Genomic DNA, 20,738 nt, shown 5'->3' on the forward strand with positions numbered 1-20,738 from the left:
ATGAGCCATGACTTAATTGCATCTGCAGAGACTGTCCCTCCCTTTGCCATATAAGGTAACACTCACAGGTTCCAGGAATTAAGTCATGAGCGTTTTTTTGTTTTGTTTTTTTGAGGGGGCATTCTCAGCCCACCACACCCATTTCCTCCTTGAATTTCCTTACAGAGCCACCGAGGCACACGGTACACTTCCCACTCTGTTTTCTACGGCTGCAATCTTTTTTTCAGTCTATAATTTTATCTCTCTGTGTCACGTTCTGTACAGTTTCTCCAGATCTATCGTGCTTTCTCCTGATTATCTTTTCATCCCTATACAATCTGCTTTTTAATCTAGCCATTGAATTTTTTTGTAAGGGGGGAGGGTTACAGGGGATTGAACTCAGGGGCACTCGACCACTGAGCCCCATCCCCAGCCCTATGTTGTATTTCATTTAGAGACAGGGTCTCACTGAGTTGCTTAGCGCCTCACTGTTGCTGAGGCTGGCTTTGAACTCCCGATCCTCCTGCCTCAGCCTCCCCGAGTTGCTGGGACTACAGGTGTGTGCCACCAGCGGTTCTAGCCATTGATATTTAAATTTCAGTTTATATATATATTTTTTCATTAGTAGACATTCTATTCAGTTGATTTTAAATCTTCATGGTCATTTTATAGTTTCTTGTTCCATGTTCAGTTTGATTGATTGATTGAATTCTTGAAATTGAATGTGACTTCAGAAAAATTCACGACTCTTTCGTGAAATTCTACTGTGAAAGTCATCAGAAACTGAGCAGGAGCTGGAGGGGAAAGTAGGGTCAGAAAAAAAGAAAAAAACAAAACTCGTAAGGTAGGTTAGAGATTTGTCTGCCGGTGAGACCGGCTGCCGGCAGGGCCAGCTGATGGAGCAGCGCCTGCCCTAGCAGGAAGGGTCCCGTCCCCAGAGGGTGGCCCTGCCTTGGGTAGGAGCAGAGGGTCCACACACAGCGATGGGGACAGCACTGTACAGAATCACCCAGGTTGGGAGGAGGAAGTGGAGGGTGTGCACTCCCCTCTGGCTGCTTCTGCTTCCTCAGTAAATAGGGAGGAAGGTCATTAACTGAGGAGGAGGAGGGAGGGGTCCCAATCTGTGGGAGAGGGAAGGTGTGAACAGGCCCCGAGGCAGGGACAGGAGTGGCTGGGGAATGCAGTGCGGTTGCCTGGCAGCGCAGAGGCCCAGTGGAGGCCGGGAGGCTGACGGCCGGGTTGTAGCTTGCTAAACCATGGAGTTGAGCAGCCCTTCCCTGCTTATTAAATCCTCCTGTATTTCCTCTGCTCCAAGTTCTCAAAGTGCCTGAGACCCCGGCTCTCTGGGGTCCAGTTCCACCCTCCACACCCCAGCAGCCCAGAGCCACGAGCGGTTCCCTGCCCCCCCCTTCTGCCTCCTCCTCCAGGCCCAGGGCTCATCAGGCACAGACCGTGTCCTGTCCCTGTGTGTCCCCAGCACTGGACACCAGTCAGGTGCTGAGACAATGTCCCTTGAGACCGTAACCCCTGACTTTGGCAGGAGAGCTGGGTCAGGCCAACAGGGGGTCACCCGGAGGCTAGTCACGGAGTCACTGTCCTGTAGAGAAGGGACGGGGACAGAGCAGCCAGGAAGCAGAGCCAAGCCCTGAGGTCAGGAGAAAGCCGCTGCATGGAGGGCTGGGAGAGAGGCCACTGGGAAGGAGGTCACCCAGGACGGGGCAGCAGGCAGGAAGGACAGGGGAGCAAGTGGGCACTCCCAGGCCCTGGCAGGATGGCCCCAGCTGTGACCTGGGCCCTCACGCTGGGGAGGGTACAGGGGACTGCAGACGCCTTCCTCTGGGAATTCTCTGGAAATCATAGAACTCTAGAGGTAGAGAGGTGAGGGTCTGCCAGCCTCTGGTTTCCAAAGAGCCACATGTCCAGTCCCACCCACCCTCCGAACATGCTCTCAGGAATGGGGTCAGCCTGGGATCTGCAGACAGCTTGCAGAGGAGCCCTGGGAAGAAAGATGAGCAAACCCATGTTGTTTTCAGTTGGTGCAAACCTGTCTCTTCAGAACCTGACCTGGGTTCAAATCCTAGCTCGATGATGACAAGCTATGTGACCTTGGGGAAATCACTAAACCTCTCTGAACCTCCATTTCCTCCTCCTCTGTAAACTGGGTGGAAACCAATGAAAACAATCTCCCAGTGTTTCAATGAGGGATTCATTCGTTCACTCTGGTACCGTCACCAATATCTTTCCCACATCAGCCAGCACCTCCTACAGGAGTTGGCCAAGTTCTGTTATCTATCTACCTACCTATCTATCTATCTATCTATTTATTTTTGGTACCAGGGATTGATCCCAGGGGCACTCAACTACTGAGTGCTGTGTATCCCCAACCTGTTTTTATATTTTATTTATAAGAGACAGGGTCTTGCTAAGTTGCTGAGGTTGGCTTTGAACTCGCGATCCTCCTACCTCAGCCTCCTGAGGCGCTGTCGGCCAAGGCTTCCTATGGAGAGTTAAATAATAAATATTGCAGGCCTTGCAGCCATCCGTCTCTGTTGTGACCAGTCGACTCTGCCGATAGCACAAATGCAGGACAGATAAGACAATGACATGTGCCAAGTAAATTTCATTTACAGGTACGAAGATGTAAATTTCATGTATTTGTCCTGTATCACAAAATGTGATGCTTCTTTTGATTTTTTTCCCTTTGTCATTTAGAAGTGCAAAAATCATTCTGAATTCCAAAATAGCACAAAACCAGGCAGCAGGCCGGACTTGTCCCGTGGGCCGGGGTTGGCTGTTACTCTCTGTAGATGGACCTCTTGCCGGGGAAGACCCTTTGTGCGGGTGTGGCTCAAGCTGTGTGGGGGTGAGTGTATGATCAACTTCTCCGCAGGCCCAGGGAGGGTCTGAGCCAGGGCTGTTGTCTCTATGGTCAAGGGACAGACAGGCGTCAAGGACAGATGAAAAGAAGAGCAAGGTTCTTTCCTTGCATCCCGGATCACGGGTGCTCAGCAGCGTGGACGTGACCTTCTCAGGGGCCCGGTGTCCATCTGGCATCCGCCGTGTCACCAGAACCCACTGGTGGGTCTCTAACCTAGAGCTGCGATCTGCCGTGAAGCCCGCCGTGTCTGGCCACCCGTGGGCGCGAGTCAGCTCGCCAAGCGCCCAGAGATTGCCATCGACGAGCTGACGGCCCTGGCAGAGCCTCCTGGGATCCTCATCAGGGTCGTTAACAAGACTCGTCGTCGTAATGAGGAGACGTCACCTGGAGCTCGTCTTCAAAGCATCACTAAATTAACAATTAAAACCAGAGGTGAGTAAGGATGCGCAGAGCCGCTGGGACCTTGGAAAAGAGCAAAGGGACAGCTGTGTGTGCCCCAGCTGCCCGGCTTGCTCGGGGCATCGAGAGGCGAGTCAGGCTGTCGGGACTGTGAGGCCCCAAGGGGGAGGCTGCTTTCTGGTATCTGGGCCCAGAGGCCTCAACTGAAAAGCGGGGTGATGGTGCTTTACCCCGGGGAGGGGCTGAGCCTGGCCCTGGGTCCTGCTCTGACCTGCTGGGCGTCTGCCGTGCCACCCCCACTCCCGCTGCTGCCCTGTGGCACGTGTCAGTGTCCTCCATCTTCGTGGGCTGGGGCCACATCCGATCCTAAGTGGGTTGATTTGACTGGGACATAAACAAACAGAGCCAGCTCTGGGGGTTTATTGCACACTGTGAAGTCCTCGCAGAGACAGAAACGCGCACAGTCCCTCCTCAGGTAACGTAGGTAACTGGCTCAGCTAGCTGTCGCAGCCGACAGAGGGGACCACGGTCAGACCCCAACAGGGCGGATGTGACAGGTCCCCAAGCTCCCTGTGCCTCCTCGGGTCCTAGCCCACCGTCCTGCTCTTAGCTTGCAGGGTGACCAGGGGTTGTCTATTCTTTGGACGCCAAATTATGGGTCAGAATTCCACACCCAGTCTGCGATTCCACACCAACCATTTCACAATTCCATTCAGTTCTGACGTCAGCTACCAGAGTCCCCCAGGAAGGTCCCCAGAGGTGGCCCTCCCTGCAGACCAGTCCATGGCCACGAGGTTCCCCCTGTTCCTGACTGATGGGCTATAAATTGGGGTTTCCCATGACCGCCTCCTTGGGTTTAATAATTCACCAGAATGACTCAGAGATCTTAGGAAAACACTGCACCTGCTTTATGGGTCCACCATGGAGGGCAGAACAGGGCCAAATGGGCAAGGTATGGGGGTGGGGCGCAGAGCTTTAGGACACCCCCACCGTTCGTTCACCAGCCCGGAAGCTCTCTAAACGCCATGCTTAGGGGGGTCACCGGGGATCAGTTGTGTGCTCATGGCTGATCAGGTCATCGACCATTGGTGATGGTCCAGTCCTTCCCCCCAGAAGTGGGGACGGGGCCAGGAGGTCCAGCTGTAACTGTGACTGGTCTTTCTGTCAACCAGCCCCTTTCTGAAGCTATCTAAGGACCCCCATAAGTTATCTCATTAGTGTGCAAAAGAGAGTAGATTCCAAGGGCTGTCGATGCTCTGTGCCAAGAACCAGGGAGTGGGGACCAAGACCAAACATTTATTTTTAATTAAACCACAGACTGTCTCTAAGCAGGGACGTGCACACTCTGACTTGCCACAGACCCCACCCCTCCCCGGGGGTGTTCATAGATGTGTGGTCTGCCCTGCCTCTGAAGGCTCTTTGTCCTACTAGTAGAAGCCATAGTAGTCACAATAATAACAATAATGATGATGATGATGATGATGATAACAGTAACAGGTGGCTATCGATTGTTGGGTGTGTGTGACATGCAGGAGCTGCTTGGAGCACTTTAGATGAACTTTCTCATTTAATCTAGAGAAATCCTTTCAAGTAAGGTCTCCTATGTTCTTCCACTTTACAGAGAACCCAGGATCAGAGAATGTGAGTACATTTTCTGAGGTAACACAGCAAGTAAGGTGGAAAACTGGACTGTACTGGGTCTTGAAGTGGCAGGGTCTTGTGAGGAGTGGGCCTGGCTCGGATGTTCAGGGAGCAGCACAGGTTTGGGAGTCAGATAAGCCCTGGGTTTCAACCATCATGCCCCCGCCCTGGGCAAGGGAGTCAGGCTTATGAGCCTCAGTTTCTCTAACTATAACCTCAGCATAATCACAGCCACATCACAGGGACACTGTTAGGATTGCATGAGCTCAGTGCTGGGTAGAAGCTCCATAAATGAGTCCTTGCTGCATCCAGCCCAAGTGGAGGGGTTGCTGAAAAGCCGGCATCCCCAAGAAGCATCCTACCTCCACCTCCGTCTAGACCCAGTTCAAGGCCACCTCTTCCAGGAAGCCGCCCTAGGTTTCAGCAGTCCATGGGCCTCGCCCTGACTTTCAGATTTCCCAGGACTTTGGTTTACGGGACAGACAGCGCATGCTGCGCCTGTGGCCCTCCCAGCCCAGCACACCCACTCCGACCTCTCAACACCTTCCGCCTCCTGGAGGACTCTGGACCTGTCCTGGGCATCACGGGTGGGCATGCCCGGTCCCTCCCTCTGGACAGTGGGACCAGCAGATGGCAGGTGGTAAAGTCGTGCAAGCTGTCCACACCCGAGCCTGCCCCAGGGTCGGGCAGGGCAGGCCTCAGGGGAGTGGGCTTCAGCACGACCCGGTTCCCTCTCCGCAAAGACACTGCTTGGGGGCCGTGTGTCTTTTGCCAGGGAACGTACTGTGAGGTTGTGCACCTCGTCCACTCGGCTACCCAGGATTCTCAGATGACACTAAGACCTTTGCCATCGTGGTGAAGTGAGCCCACATCAAATTCACCATTTCAACTTTTGGTTTTTTGTTTGGTACCAGGGATTGGACCCAGAGGCGCTTACCCACTGAGCCACTTCCCAGCCCTTTGTGCATTTTATTTAGAAACGGGGTCTCGTTGCGTTGCTTAGGGCCTCGCTAAGTTGCTGAGGCTGGCTTTGAACTCCCAGTCCTCCTGCCTCAGCCTCCCGAGCCGCTGGGACTACAGAAGGGCCCCACCAAGCCCGGCTTTGACTACCTTTTAAGTGAACACTCCTGGGGCATTCAGCACTTCTACAGTATTGTGCAAACATCACACTGTTTCCAGAACTTTCTCATCATCCCAGCCTGAGACTCTGTACCCAATAAACAGTAGCTCCCAGTCCCCAGCCTCCCAGCTGTGATTAGCCTGTTCTCATTCTGTTCTGTGAATGAGCCTGTCCCGGGCACCTTGAGGAATGGAAATGCACCTATTCATCCTTCGCACCTATCATCCTTGTGTCTGGCTCGTTCTCTAAGCCTCCTGTCTCTGGGCACATCCATGTTGCAGCACATGTCAGAATTTCGTCCTTTTCAGGGCTAAATACTATGCAGCATCCATTCATCTTTCGATGGACACCTGGGCTGCTGCCGCCTCTTGACTACTGTGAACACAGTATCTGCAAGTATCTGCCCATGTCCCTATTTTCAATTCCTGGGTAAACGCCTGGGAGCAGAACAGCCAAGGATTCTGTTCACCTTTCTGAGGAACAGCCCAACTGCTTTCCCCAGAGACTGTGCCATTTGACATTCCGTTTCAGGGGTTCCGTTTGTCCCTGACCTCACCAACTCTTGTGGTCTGCCTTTTTTTCTGATGAGAGCTGTCCCAGTGGGTGGGAAGTGGCCTCTCCCATGGTCCCCCTCCCAGAGCTGTCTTCTTACAGCCCCAGCCTCCCCATGTGAATTCCTTAACAGCAGGGGCCACGTCTTTCTCTCCTTCCCTTTTAAGAAGGGAGAGCGCTGTTTGGCAGAACCCCTGGGTTCTGGGGGACTGGAAGGGCCCTTGGAGTCTGTCTGGCCAACTTTCCTGGTTTTCAGGGGGGAGGCTGAGGCCGGGAGTGGGGTCACATCAGTGGGGCCCGCTTCCTCGGAAGACCCCGGGCAGGGCTGAGCACAGGGAGGCGAGTCTGGACTCCTGGCAGGTGACCAGGTCACAGAGCACAGGCTGCACCTCCCCTGAGGCTCCCCCCAGCACGTGTCCCCATCCTGCCCGTGGGCAGGAGCCCTTGACCTTCCCTGAGGAGGGGGACCCCCAGGAGGGGAGCCCCGAGGGGGAGCTCCTGGTTCCTGGCCAGACTCACTCTGGCCCTCAGACCACCCCAGGGGTTTCCCCAGAGGCCAGAAGGCCCCCCCGTGGGTTCCATCCGATGTCACCTTCATGGCACAGGAGGCGGGACCATTCGGCTTTGGGTGCCAGGGTGAAGGGGGTGCGTTCCATCCACTGTGGCAAGTAGTGGCATCCCAGGGGACCGAGGGTTGGAGGAGAGGAGCCTTCGGGCCCGTGCAGCCGTGTCGCGGTCCTGGTCCTACCACAGATGGGCTGTGAGATGTCTGCAAGTCACCTGGGCTGCCTGGGCCTCAGTCTCCTCATCTGTAAAATGGTGACATGAGCGTGTCCCCACAGCACTGCCATGAGATGAGCCTTCGCCTGGGCATGGTACTGCTGACCTGTTGGTACTGGTCGACCCCAGCGACCCGCGGCAAAGGCGCTCTGATTAATCCCGTTTTCTGCCTGATCTTGAGCTGTTGCGGCTGGACGCTGTCAGAGGCCCCCTGTCCTCTCAACACTCTCCTCTGACCCCGAGTCTCCACCCCCATTGACACCTGTGAAGCCATTGCCATCAGCTCCCTCTCACCAAGACGTCAACCGACAGATGCTGCTCTGACTCCTCCTAGGGACGCGTTCACACAAAGGGGCCTTCACAGGCCGGGGAGCAAGGAGTGGGCGCCGGCGACTTCGACATCTTTGAGTACAAAACAATGCACGCCGGGCGCCGATCTGAACCCTTATTCATTCTCCCCAGGCAAAGGAAGGAGATCAGGGCTTTTATCATCACCCTCCTCTTACAGAGGAAGAAACAGAAGCCCAGAGAGGTCAAGCAGCTTGTCCAAGGTCACTCAGCTGGTAAGCGACAGAGAAGGGATGCGAACTCAGGTAGCCCTCCCCCAGACCCTCTGTGGCTTTATGTCCCCCAGCGCTCTCTGGGGGCTGGCACGGTTTCACTCATGATGACCTCTGCCACATCTGCCTGCCATACCCTCGGCTCCTATTTCCACCTCACACTGACCTGAGATGTAGATATGTACAGGGGGATCACGGGGCGGGGGGGTCTGGGGAGGGGGAGACTGCCTTCCGGGGACTCTCCTGCTGTTGAGATTCTGCCTGTGAATCAAGGTCACATGACCTTTGAGGACAAAGTTGCTTTGTCCCCCACACTCCCCACAGATGGTGGGAATGGTGGGGGCAGGAGAGACAGCACAGTGCCCTGTCCACTGTGGCTGTGTCATGGCCCTGGGTAGGTTGTGGCGGTGTGAGTGGCTTCCCTCCAGAGCACTGTGGTGGCCTTCATGCTCCTCAAGGACTGTCATGAGCCTCAGAAGAGAGAAGGTGTTCAGCCTGGGGCCCAGGGTGGGTGTTCAACTCCCATGTGCTCCCTTGTCCCCAAAGCCACCTCTGTTCCGTGCTCTCCTGACACCTTGCCTGGTGCCTCTGTCAGTCCACTTACCAGGTGTAAACTGTCCTCGATATTTATGGGCCTGGGTCTGGAACCTTCTTGAAGTCAAGGGCCACAAGCCGTCTCTCTACCTCCCACTCGATCCCGTGTCTTTGACACATTCATAGCCAGTGGTGTGTGTTTTCTTGAAATAGAAATAGCGTTCTCATTTTCCATTATTGTTATTGATTCAGAAAACACATAAAGGGGTTTCAAAAAGTAAAAGTCATCTGCTGGCCTTTGGGATATCCTTCTAGATTTTTCTATGTATATGCACACCTAATCTCATATTTATAAGACAAACAACTTTCTTTTTTTTTTCCTTTGGTACCAGGGACTGAACCCGAGGGTAGGTAGTTGACACTGAGCTACATCCCAGCCCTTTCAGTATTTTAACAGGGTCTCACTAAGTGGCTTAGGGCCTTGCTAAGTTGCTGAGGCTGGCCTTGAACTTTCGATCCTCCTGCCTCAGCCTCCCGAGTTACTGGGATTACAGGCGCGCACCATCGCGCCCAGCAAAAAATACACTTTATAAAATGGGTCAATCTGTTCTTTTCTGTTTGGTTTGGTCGTGGTGCTGGGGTGGGACCCAGGGCCCCCTGCATGCTGGACACGTGCTCTGCCACCCAGCGACACCAGTCCCCATTGATGTTCTATACTCTTTGCTTCAGCCATAAGCAGTTTCTCTTTCTAAGCCAATAAACACAGACGTGCTCTGTCCTGTGGCCTGCCCTGAGGAGTTCAGCTTACGCCAAGATTTATTTAGTCAATCACCTGTCGCTGGACATTAATGATTCCCGTAATCTGTTTCGAGTTGGGCTGACCAGGTGCAGGGCAGGTGTAGACCAAGAAGCCTCTGAGTCCACCGTGGTTATGAAACATGACCCAGGCGGCTCTGAGTGGTGAGTAACTTCCAAGTCGCGCTGAGGACAATTAGGGAGCCCTGGATGAGCTCAGGCACATTCCTGCCCTCCCCATCCTGGAAGGGGCGGTCCTCTAGGAAGAGCGCCTGTGACTCACTCTTCTCTTGCAGTCACCTCCCGGGAGGTGTCCCTGTTGCTGGGACCTTGGTTGCAGCAGCAATTGAACCGTGAGGCCGGAGGACCTGCCCTGCTTTCTTCAGAAGGCTTTCCCTGACCCAAGAAAACCATTGGCAGACCGGAAGCTGGAGGGGAGGCCCTCCCGCCCAGTGGTTTCTGGAACTCCCGGGGCCACCCTGGCAACCACCCACCCACCCCTGTCCCGGGCTCAGCTTCAGCATCCTCCTCCAGCCGGGGCAGGCGGGGGCACCACAGCCACCCAGGACCTGCTCAAGGGCTTGCACCTCTCATCTCCAGGTCCTCGGTGCCCCTGGCCTCCCCTCCCAGCCTCAGTGCCTCCACCTGTAGAGTGAGGTCTTTCAGATGGGTGAGGAGAGGATGAGGTGGTCCTGTGGGGCGGTGGTCCCTGTGAGCTAAGTGCTCCGCCACCCTCGATCCGGGGCCAAGGTGAGGATGAAGGCGCCTCCGCCCTGCGCCAGAGGGAAGAGGCTCAGCTCATTTTGTTCCTGAGGTCAAGGGTCCATCTCTTGGGCAGAGAGGCCACCTGGCACTTTCCAAAGCTTTCAGATAATGATAAAAACGAGGCAGGGGAGGCCATCCCCCCTGAGGAGGGAGGGCTGTGGGCTTTGGAGGGACCTCAGAGAGCCACCCTGATCTAGTACTGACCCTCTACCAGGCATCCTTCCAAGGACTTCATAGGTAGCACGTCACCGAACTCTCTCCACAGCCCCAGGAGGCAGAGGTGTCGTTTATAGATGGGGAAACTGAGGCTCTGAGAGACCCAGCACCTCACACCCAGGAAAGTGCCGTCTTGTTGAACATCGGGCTTCAAATGAATTAGGCACATCCAAGAGAAGGACGCGGTCCTCCAGGTGGGACTTCTGAGTACACTGGGAAGAGTTTGGAAGAGGAGGGCAGCCTGCGCTGGGTGTGCTGGCTCCGCCACCGAGAGAGGAAGGCTGTACTGGGGAAAGCTAGGAGGAAGTGGCTTTCCTCGTCTAAAATCCAGGGACGCTCAGTGCTGAAGATCAGCTAGGCCACACACAGCAGAACACTTCAACACCTTGGTGCACAACCCGATCACCCACTTGGAAAACTGCTGGGCGGTATCTGGTAATGCCCAACCCGCTGGCCCCCGCTGACACAGCATCTCTAGAACCCAGCCTGAGAGGAGCAGGTGCTTACGTTCACCCTCCCGGTCCCGAACTGGGCAAGCACCCGAATGTCCACCGGCAGCAGAATGGAATAAATCAGTCGTGCTGTGTTCCACACCATGAGCCATGACACGACACAGGGAGATACGTCCTGCACACAGCTACCTGGTGGAACTCACCCACACAGCACTGAGCGACAGAAGCCAGGGCCACACTACAGGATAGAAAGGGACCAGGGTGGGAAGAACCTGCACACCTTTGGAAGGTGGCAACTGAAAGGAGCCGGGGGAGCCTCCCAGGGTGTGGGAAGCAACCTGCTGAGAACCTTGGGGGGTCCCTGAGCTGTGCACCCACTGAACGTGGCTGTGCCTCTATCCGGAGCCACAGCAAAACAGCCCAGAAGAAATGCTCGGATCAGTGAGAGCCAGCCAGCCAGCACGGGGCGGGGCGTGTCCTGGAGGAGTCAGAGCACGGAGAGGCTCCGAGGCAAGAATGCAGGTGACATTCCTCAGCTTGTCTCTGCCTCATTGGACCATGTCCCTGTCCCTCGCGCTCTCTGTGCCTCTTGCCACTCATTTGGAGGTTTCTACTCACACTGAGGTTTCCACCACCCGCCAGAAGTCACTTCGACAGCTCACTCCACAGTCCCCCTTTGGGTGTCAGGGAAGGGGCTACAGTTGAAAGGAAAGGACTGACTGGGAGGTCAGCACTGGGTTCAAAGCTTAGTTGTGCCGGGACCGTGGACCCTTCTCCCCTGTGAGCCATTTCCCCGTCTGTAAGAAGTTCTGGAACAAATGAGGTTTTAGGGAGAAGGCTGGGGTAAAGGACATGCTTAACAGATACCTGTTCTATGGGAATCCGGGAAGTGGCCAGAGAGCAGGGCCCCTCCCTCCTGCGGCCCCCCTGGGGGTGCGCAGGTTGCAAACCTCTGATTGCCTGTCACTTGGAGCTCAAAGCCCTGTCCCCAACCGGGCCTGGTGCACACTCGGGGTTCAAGGCGTTTGGCTCATGATAGCTAGCGCTTCACGTGTGTGGACTTGTTCAGGCTCACAGCCACCCTGTGAACCGTGAGCATCCCATTTCACAGAAGGGGAAACAGAGGCACAGAGGTTGAATAGCTTGCCCAAGGTCACACGGTTAATAATTGATGGAGCCCAACTCTGGACCCCTTGCTTCTAATCACACTACTGTAGAATATCCGGAGCCACCCAGGCTGGCCTTGGGGAGCCCTGGAGAAGGTGCTGGAAGCACAGTTCTCCCTGAAGGCAGCTGACCCTGGTCAGCACCGTCAGGGTGGCCAGTGGGACACTCTGGCGCCTGATGTGGGTGAAATCCACACCCTTTCTGATGAAGGCCAACTCACCTAGGAAAACTGTCGAACCAAGAGGCAGCTTAAGCCGCTTGTAAGCCTGGGGCTGCCAGGGAGGACAGGCCAGTGAACTGCGGCTGATGCCCGGATGAGCAAGAGTCACCTTTTGTGCCAAGAACTTTTTTTTTTTTTTTGGCTGCTGCTGTCATTATTGTTTTTCTGGGGAGGAGAGATGGGACATCTTAAGAATTTGCTTGTTCACCTGCAGCATCGTGAGGATTTGTGGCCACTCCCTTCCTCTGTACCATCATGTTTTACTGCTCGCTTTCATTTCTCATGAAGAAACCTGACAGGAATGTTCTAGAAACTGCAGCCTGGGGGTGGGGAGGAGGGGGGAGCCATGCATTCTCTGTGGCACCAGAGAGGGCTACTTGGCATGGGACTGAGGACGTGCTTTTATCCCCTGCTTCTTTACACAGTTATGGACTTTCCTCGTTTGCTTAGGGAAGAAAAAAAAGGTGAGAAGACTGTGATGATAATAGTTATCATTTATTGAGCATTGCTGACATTGAGAGCCAGGACTTGTAGCCTCAGAAGTCTCCAGATATATATGGACTGGAAGTAAGGAACTAACTCGTTCTGGTTTGCTCAGGACCTTCTGGGTTTTGGCAGTAGAAGTCCAGCTTCAAGGGAGACAACCTTGGTCCCAGGGAAATTGACATGCTGGTCCCTGGAAGGCCGTTTATTAGATATACCTGCCCCTCACCTTACCCACATAGCAAGACACTCAGTATCTCCTTTTTCTCCTCTGTGGCCCTGAAACTATTTCCCAGGTGCACGACCTGTTCGTATGGCTTAGCTTCTGGCTTCAAGCTCAGGAACCACTCCTGCGACTCCTTTGGATCTCCTGGCCTCTGCTCAGCCGTCTCCCCCAAGTTCAACTTCCTCCTCTGCACCCTGGATGGCCTCTGCTGTCTCCAGGAGCTGCCCTGGCTCTCCGGAAGCTCCTGCCTCAGCTTTCAGTGTAGGATCAGTGCCCAAGCAAGTGCCCAGAAACGATCATGGAGCGGCTGAACTTTCCAGTGCCCAAGGCAGGGCTGCCCCCCATCAAGAGGATCTCCCACCCAATTCTAGGGTAACTGTTGGCAGGACAGGTCCTTCCTGGAAGAGGCTTTTGAAGCCACTCCTAGGGTGTGGCTTCTTAACACTTTCTGTTCCACGGGCCCCTCAGGCATCTGGTGAAACCTGTGGCCCCTTCTCAGAGTAGTTTTTAAAAACACTTAGGATGCATTTTTAGTGCATGCAAATAAAACCATTTAACTAAAATACAGACATCCAAGTATCAAAAAAGAAAATTTGGACAGTAAAATGCTCTTCTTTATTAAAACTTTAAATAATAAGATTTAATGGTGGGGGCTGGGGATGTGGCTCAAGCGGTCGCGCGCTCGCCTGGCATGTGTGCGGCCCCGGGTTCAATCCTCAGCACCAAGTACAAACAAAGATGTTGTGTCCGCCAAAAACTAAAAAATAAATATTAAAAAAATCTCTCTCTTTCTCTCTCAAAAAAAATATTCAAAGACTTTAAAAACAATTAAAAAAAGATTTAATGGTGGGTCTAATATGATTTTCAGAGTTGGGTAGCTTACACAGTCTCTCAGGATACTTAGAGTAACTGTGGCATGATATGAAAAAAATCAGTGGTTTGTATTAGTGACAAAATCCCAAGGGCTTCTACTTGCTGCCTATTCATAACCAAAGGAAATGCTAAGTACCATTTAGAGATTTGGGAACGTAAAAGATTCCAATGACGTGGGCTGCTCAGAATTCTATCCTCAGCCCCCTTGGGGGTCTAAGAACCCTTGCTTCCGGGGAAATGGCTTTTGATTATTTAGGTTAGATAAACAAGAAAATCACCAACAGATGAGAGAGGCCAAGAGTAAAGAATGGTGACCCCATTGGGCTGTGTTAAGCAGAGAAAGGGTACCAGCTTGGTGAGTTTCTGAGCTCAAAGGCGGGTCCATTTCAGCAGGCAGCAAGAAGCTGGGGTCAAGGGAGGGAATATGTGGAGAGTTTGCTCCAAATAAAAAACAGAGACTATCATCACACCTCAAAGTCACCAGGAGCAAGCCTGTGTCTCCTTTGTCTCTTTTGTCACCAAGAACAATGAGACATTGTCTCTAAAGACAGGGTAACTTCCCTCAAGCTTACACATGAAGAAACAAGGCCAAAGCAAGTTAATAACAAGACAAAAATTAAATGGCAATGCGAAAAATATTGGCAGGAGAATCTGGAAGGTGACATGTATCTGGTTATCAGACACACAGTGAAAGCCTTAGGTATCCAAAGGCGGTCGCCTGCCTTCCTCTGAAGTTTGTGGTGAGGATGAATGCACAAATTAACAAAAGGCCAGCAGTGGGTGTGTGTGTGGGGGTTACAGTATGTGTTTTGCGATCTTTGGGGTTTCTCAGGTCTCAATGACCTTGTCTATAAAATGGGCACAATAACCGAGTATGATCACTGTCATATATTAATGTTTGCAAATTGGTCCAGGAGACACCAGGAGACTGGAGAACTTGACCTTTAGGGTGGTAGATGGACAAAAACCTTTGAAGAAATGAATGAATGAACGCGCCCCCCTCACTGGTTCCGCCCAGGTGCTGCAGCTAGGGCGGTTGAATGGGACAGACCCCCATCTCTGGGCTCAGCTGCATCTCAGAGTGAGAGAGCAGTGGTGGGGAGGTGGTCAACAGCTCAGGGGACGCCAGAAGGCCCAGGCGCGGCTTGCGGGTGTCATTCTGAGGGTCTTTGCTTTACTTCTCCAGGCGCCCCTGGCGGCCTGGAGCCTTTGTGAGTACTAGCCCGGGTACTAGCCTGGGTGCGAGCAGGCGAGCAGTGTCCCGGCAGATCTCGGGACTAAGAGGCCCGCAGCCAGCAGCCCAGGAGCCTAGGAGCCGGGATCCGCCGCATGGGGGACGTGCGGGCGGAAGCGCTGCTTTAAGCTGGGAAGGGCCATCTAAGCTGTCCCAAGACGGAGTGGGGGTGGGTGCTGATGTACCTTCGCATGCTGTGGTCCCTCAGCCCTTCCAGGCCGTGGTCACCTACCTCCGTGGAATTTTGGGTAGGGAAATTTGGGATGGGAGAGGTCAGAGAAATGGGGCCTCCCCAGCGGACAAGACGGGGGAGATGGGGGAGGGGAGTCCCTAAAGGGGGAAGCGAGCGCTGCCGAGGCTGCCGGCCCCTTTAAGAGGCCGGACTGGCTCTGCGGCGGTTCCAGCTAACCAGGTCCCTGGTGCAGGTCTGCGGCCGGCGTTCACCGGCAGAGAACCCGAGCTGTGCGGGTTAGCAGGACTGGACGCAGGGGAGGGCGTGGTCCAGCCGGGGAGCTGGGAGGAGCCAGAGCTGCGGCAGCGGGTCCACTGCGCCAAGAAAGCGGCGGAGCCGGGGGGAGTGGGAGGAGCCTCAGGCCTGTGGGCGTGGCCCGGCCCTGCGGGCCTCGGGGGAGGAGCTTCTGCGAAGGGAACGCCGCAGAGGGAGGAGGGGTGGGCGTGGCCAGGCCGGGGGCGGGGACAGCGTCTGCAGTGGGAGGGGCCGCCGCAGAGCGGGTAGTGCCGGCCGAGAGTCCTCTGCGTGCGCCAGCCGCGGCCCCTTCACAGCGTCTCTGACAGCCCGCTGGCCCCTTCACAGCGTCTCTGACAGCCCGGGCGGTGGGACCCGCGACCCTTACTGGTCTCGTGCCGTCACCGCGGCCTGCACCGCGGCCCGAGGAGCGGCCGCGTCCCGTCCTTCGTCTCGGCGCCCACATCCGGGGGCAGTCTAGCCGGCCGTCGCCGCGAAGGCCGCATCTGGCGCGCATCTGGAACCGCCCGGCCGGCCGCGCTGGAGCCCGCGCCTGCCCTGGCCCGGCCGCGCCGGGAGCCCTGCCCGGAGCTGGAGCCTCACCTGGAGCCGCGGGTCCGGGGCCCTGAGCCACGCAGCCGGCGCATGGTGAACTCGCTGCTCTTCGGGGAGATGGCCTTGGCCTTCGGCTGCCCGCCGGGCGGCGGCGGCGGCTGCCCCGGCGGCGGCGGCGGTGGCGGTGGGGCCGGACCAGGGCCGTCGCCGGTGACGGCAGCGCTGCGAGACGACCTGGGCTCCAACATCCACCTCCTCAAGGGGCTCAACGTGCGCTTCCGCTGCTTCCTGGCCAAGGTGCACGAGCTGGAGCGGCGCAACCGGCTGCTGGAGAAGCAGCTGGAGCAGCAGCAGAGCGAGCGGGATCGGCGGCTGCGCTACAAGACCTTCTCCCGCGAGCAGGCGGTGCAGACGGGGCCTGAGCTGCTGCGGCCACCAGTGCCTGGCGGCGGACACGGCAGCGGCCCGGCGCCCGGCGCCAACGCCAATGCCGTGGCCCTGGGCTGCCTGCCCCCCGGCGGCGGCTCGCACCCGCAGCACTACGGCCGCCTGCCCGGGACCATTTGGAGCTACACGCAGGTGCGGCGCACGGGCGGCGGCGGCGTGGAGACGGTGCAGGGCCCCGGCGTGTCCTGGGTGCACCCCGACGGCGTGGGCGTGCAGATTGACACCATCACGCCAGAGATCCGCGCGCTCTACAATGTGCTGGCCAAGGTGAAGCGCGAGCGCGACGAGTACAAGCGGAGGTGAGTGGGGCCGCCCCTCCCCCGCCTCTCCCTGGGAGGGGGCGTCCAGGTCCAGGCAGCTGTGGAACGTGTGCGCAGGAGGGCAGGGCGGGCAGCTGGTCCTGGCAGGTGGGCTCTAAGCTGTGTTTGCAGAGCGCTATACAAGCGCTGGGAGGACTGTTATCTAGATCAAGAATGGGGGTGGCGCTGACTACGGTTGGGGATACCTCGGCGCCCTCACTGCTCCACGCACGTTGTTATCTATGGGACGTAATGGTCCGCGGTGTTGTATGTGATCTCATTTTTGTCCTCTCGGCGGTGCAGACTGTGAGGTAGCGCAACCCCCATTTTGCAGATGAGGAAGCTGAGGTGCAGAGATGCCAAGTGACTTGACCCAGGAGACTGGGCTAATACCCGGTGAAGTCAGGATTTGATTCAGTGACTTTGCGCCTGGCTAGTCTGTCTCCCAACCTAGGTATTTCCCCAAGGATGTGGGAGGTAGGCTCCCTGCCTGAATGGGCGAAAAGAAAAATCTCTTAACTAACCCACTGCCTTTGTTTTTTGAATTTAATGACATAATGTGTGTGAAAACGGACGGATCTCTCCCTACCCCTCTGTCTTGTTCCGGTTCCATAAGGTCCAGCTCCTGGGCTGGAGAACCATAACTACATCACACTGGCCATGAGCTTTTAAAAATGCCTTCTCTTCTCCACGCTTTCCAAGTCTCATAGTTTATTGAGCCCCAGTGAACTCAGCCCTAAAGGTACCCACCAGGAGATAACCTTGGATCTGAAGACTGGACATTAGATGGACCCAGACCACAGACTCTGGCTAGAGGTGAGGGACACACTGCTTGCAGGACTGGCTAGTGTGTTCCTGCCCAGCCCTGATTCTCTGGCTGGAAAACTGACATTGCTTCCCGCCTGTGTCTTGATTGACAATAAGGTCTGCTTAGCTTTCTGATGAGTGGGGTCTATCTGCAGCATCTCAGGCCTGGATGGGGGAGGGGCCTCTGGCCCTGGGCTGCTGTCTCAGATGTGGACAGCTCTTGGAGACATGGCTCGGAATCCAGAAAGACTTTTCGTTCTCTCCTTAATGTCTGCTGAAGGAGCTGGACAAAGTCTCCTTCCTTCATCCCCCACTGAGCAGGCTAGCTACTGGGAAGGATTCTAATGCCAGCTCCATCACCCGCCAGAGAGATGGTTAAACCACTCTCAAGCCAGTGTGCTCATCAGAGAAATGGGAATAATGAAATACACCATAGTGCTCGAGGGCAGAGTAGGATGCTGCTGGTTTTTTTCAAGGTACAGGGTAATTGAGGGGCTGGGTGAGGTGGTGCACTCCTATAATCCCACCTACTCAGGCCGCTGAGGCAGGAGGATTGCAAGTTCAAGGCAGGTCTGGGCAACTTAGTGCAACTGTCAAAATAAAGAGCTAGGGGTGTAGCTCAGTGGTAGAGTGCTTGCCTAACATGTGGGAGTACCTGGTTTAATCCCCAGTACCTCCAAAAGAAAAGTAACTAGGTGGATTCGTTAATGATGACAGACACTTTGTCCAGCCAACAGGAGCAGAACTGTCTGGAGCTGGCAGTGCAGGGTGGTGAGCTTCCTTCTGGGGTTCCTTTCTCTCTGGAGGACTTGAGAATGGCCTGATGCTTTTATAAGGAGGCCACCCCTCTGGCCCTGGTGATCAGCCCTGTCTGGGTGGGTCAGGGTAAGATGCTTTCCATGGTGAAACTCAGGGAGGGGTGGGCCGGGCCCTCCTGTCTGCTGCTGTTGACCATGTCGTCATCGTCATCCCACAGACTTGCCTTGTGTTTGTCTAATGGTGTGTGTGCTCTGCGGACCTGGGTACTAGGAGATGGGAAGACTGTGCCCAGTCTTGGAGGGAGATGGGTTGGCATTGAGCAATGATCTGTTCAAGTTGCACCCAGGGCGTGGGATGTGATGTCAGCCTTTGGCGCTGGCCTGGAATGAGCCAGCGCTCCTGGGGCAGGTGGGGTGCAGGTGTCCTTCTCTCTGCCTTTCTGGGGTGCATGCATACCTTCCCCACCTCCATGATTTTGTGCATTGGGAAGAACCATCTTTTCTGAAGTGGATTCAGGCCTCATGTTGGATTTTTCCAAAGTGAGCAACCCCCCTGCCTGGGGCGCAGTTTCCCTCCCTGTGAGCCAGGTGCTTGGGCTGGAACTGTGCTTCTTGCAGACCTGGATTTCTTCAGCGATGCTATAGGGGTTCCTTGAATATTTCCTGCAAATTGTTTTAAAAAAGTGTTACAAAAAATGTCCTTAACAGCTTTGTTACAATGTTAATACAGTCACAAAAAATGTCCTCTCTTTTAAGTTCTTGGTGTTGACTTCCTGGATTCCACTAATGTGTAACTTGTTCACAGTTGACCTCAAGGTCCCTCTTTCCCCCTGTCTGTTTTTCTGAGGGTGTTTCGAGATTCCCATGCAAACTGCGGAGCACGATTCCCTCTCCCAGCCCCTTACCTGTGTGCCTCAGGATTTCTTTCATGCTCTGCAGCCCAAACTGGAGATGGAATTCAACTGGATGTGGAACTGTCATCCCTAGTCCCCGTCCTCGATGTTAATGCATCAAAATAGATTAATCAGTTGCACTGATTGAATTGAGAATAGGTGACTGTTAGGTACTTGAGCCGACAATAGAAATGTAAATATGTAACATTCTGTTTTTATTTGTTGATATATTGGGGTTTTTCATAAGAATTTTCTTTGGGGGGAGGAGGGTAGATATATGATCAACTTAAAAAAAAATAGTTTGAAAAACAGTGGCTACACGATTTCAAAGGGTTTTCCCAGCCTTGACAATATGAAAGTCGAGTCGAAGCTCCTGGCCTACCTCTGTCCCCCTTCCCACGAGAGGAGCCAGGTCTGGGAGATGAGACCAGGATTGGCCACTAAGGCCTCCGCTCCTCCCAGGAAGTCTAGCGTGCACTCCTCAGTGGTGACCAATGGAGGGAGCCTGTCTAGGAAAGGGCATGTCCCATGTGCCTGTGGTCACCTGGAGGAACCCACAGCCTCAGGGGCCCCCACTGGCTTCCTGGTGTGTGCAACTCAGTGTTCTTCAAGTCCCACCTCCATGATTTGTGGCCCTATTCATGTGCGACCCCTGTACGGTTACTTAAGTGAAGTAGCTTACCGGCTTTATTGAGGTCTAATTTGCATATCATGGAAGAAAGTCACCCATTTGAAGTATATTAATGACTTTAAGAAAAGGCCCAGAATTGTCAGCCATCTGCACAGGCCAGATTTAGAATCCTCCATCCCCCGACACCCTTCGTGGCTGTGTGTAGACGGTCGCCATCCCTGCCCGCTGCACAGTCGGGACCTGCTCTCTGTGTGTCGATGTGCCCTTCCTGGACATTTCACGGTAGTGGCTTTGTGCTCTGTGTCGTCTTTCATGTCTGGTTTCTGAGGCTCACGTGTCTTTTCCTTGCTGAGCGGCGTGTAAACCCGACCGCTCATGCGTTTGCCTGCACCTTCCCCTGTAGTGTAAATTTAAAGAGTCGCCCCTGCTACCCTCTCAGGACCATCAGCCTGCTCCACCATGTTTAGGGAACATCAGCCCAGGCAGAGCTTCTGGCCGGGCTGCCCGGCCCCGGCCCTGCTCACCACTCCTTTGGTTTCCCCTCGGCCCAACCAACCATTTACCACGTGGTAAATGTGGTCACTGAGACTGTATGGAGCGCAAGGTTGTCAAGCGTTGATCTGGAAACCAAAACAAACACACTCCTCTGTCACCCACCAGTGTCACCAAAATATCCTGTTCTGAGTTTGAAAGCTGGGGGCTTTTCCCTGGGAGATTCCTGCTGAACTTATCTGAACTTTAAACAGGAGAGTTTTCTCAGTTGACATCAAGGAGACCTGGATTCCAGGTCCAGTTCTACCGCTGTGTGCTGTGTGACCCTGGGGCAACGGCTGCCCTCTCTGGGCCTCAGGTCATCCACCTTTACGGGAAGGGGTTCCTTTGGGTAATCCCTTCAGCCCGCTCTGTGGTTCGGGTCTGTGACACAAAATCTAGGTTATGGTGATTTTTCTGCCTGATCTTTCTGACGTGTGCTTTCTGTGGTCCTTCTTTGTTCTGGGCATCCCCGTC

At 54.9% G+C, this 20,738-nt stretch overlaps 1 protein-coding gene across 2 annotated transcripts in view; it reads left to right on the top strand.

Annotated features, from left to right (window-relative positions):
* Window positions 1-15,681: 15,681 nt before the first annotated feature.
* Iffo2 (intermediate filament family orphan 2) overlaps window positions 15,682-20,738 on the top strand; it is a 41,764-nt gene continuing 36,707 nt past the window's right edge. For both annotated transcript variants that reach the window (XM_046469071.2, XM_058571112.1), the window contains exon 1: window positions 15,682-16,641. In XM_046469071.2, the coding sequence (XP_046325027.1) occupies window positions 15,986-16,641 (656 nt within the window). In that variant the 5' untranslated portion in view covers window positions 15,682-15,985. The remainder of the gene's footprint in view (window positions 16,642-20,738) is intronic.

This window comes from Marmota monax, unplaced genomic scaffold (genome assembly GCF_021218885.2).
Source record: "Marmota monax isolate L192 unplaced genomic scaffold, Marmota_monax_Labrador192_F-V1.1 WCK01_AAM20220418_F8-fsc00008, whole genome shotgun sequence".
In the NCBI taxonomy this organism is placed as follows: Eukaryota; Metazoa; Chordata; class Mammalia; order Rodentia; family Sciuridae; genus Marmota; species Marmota monax.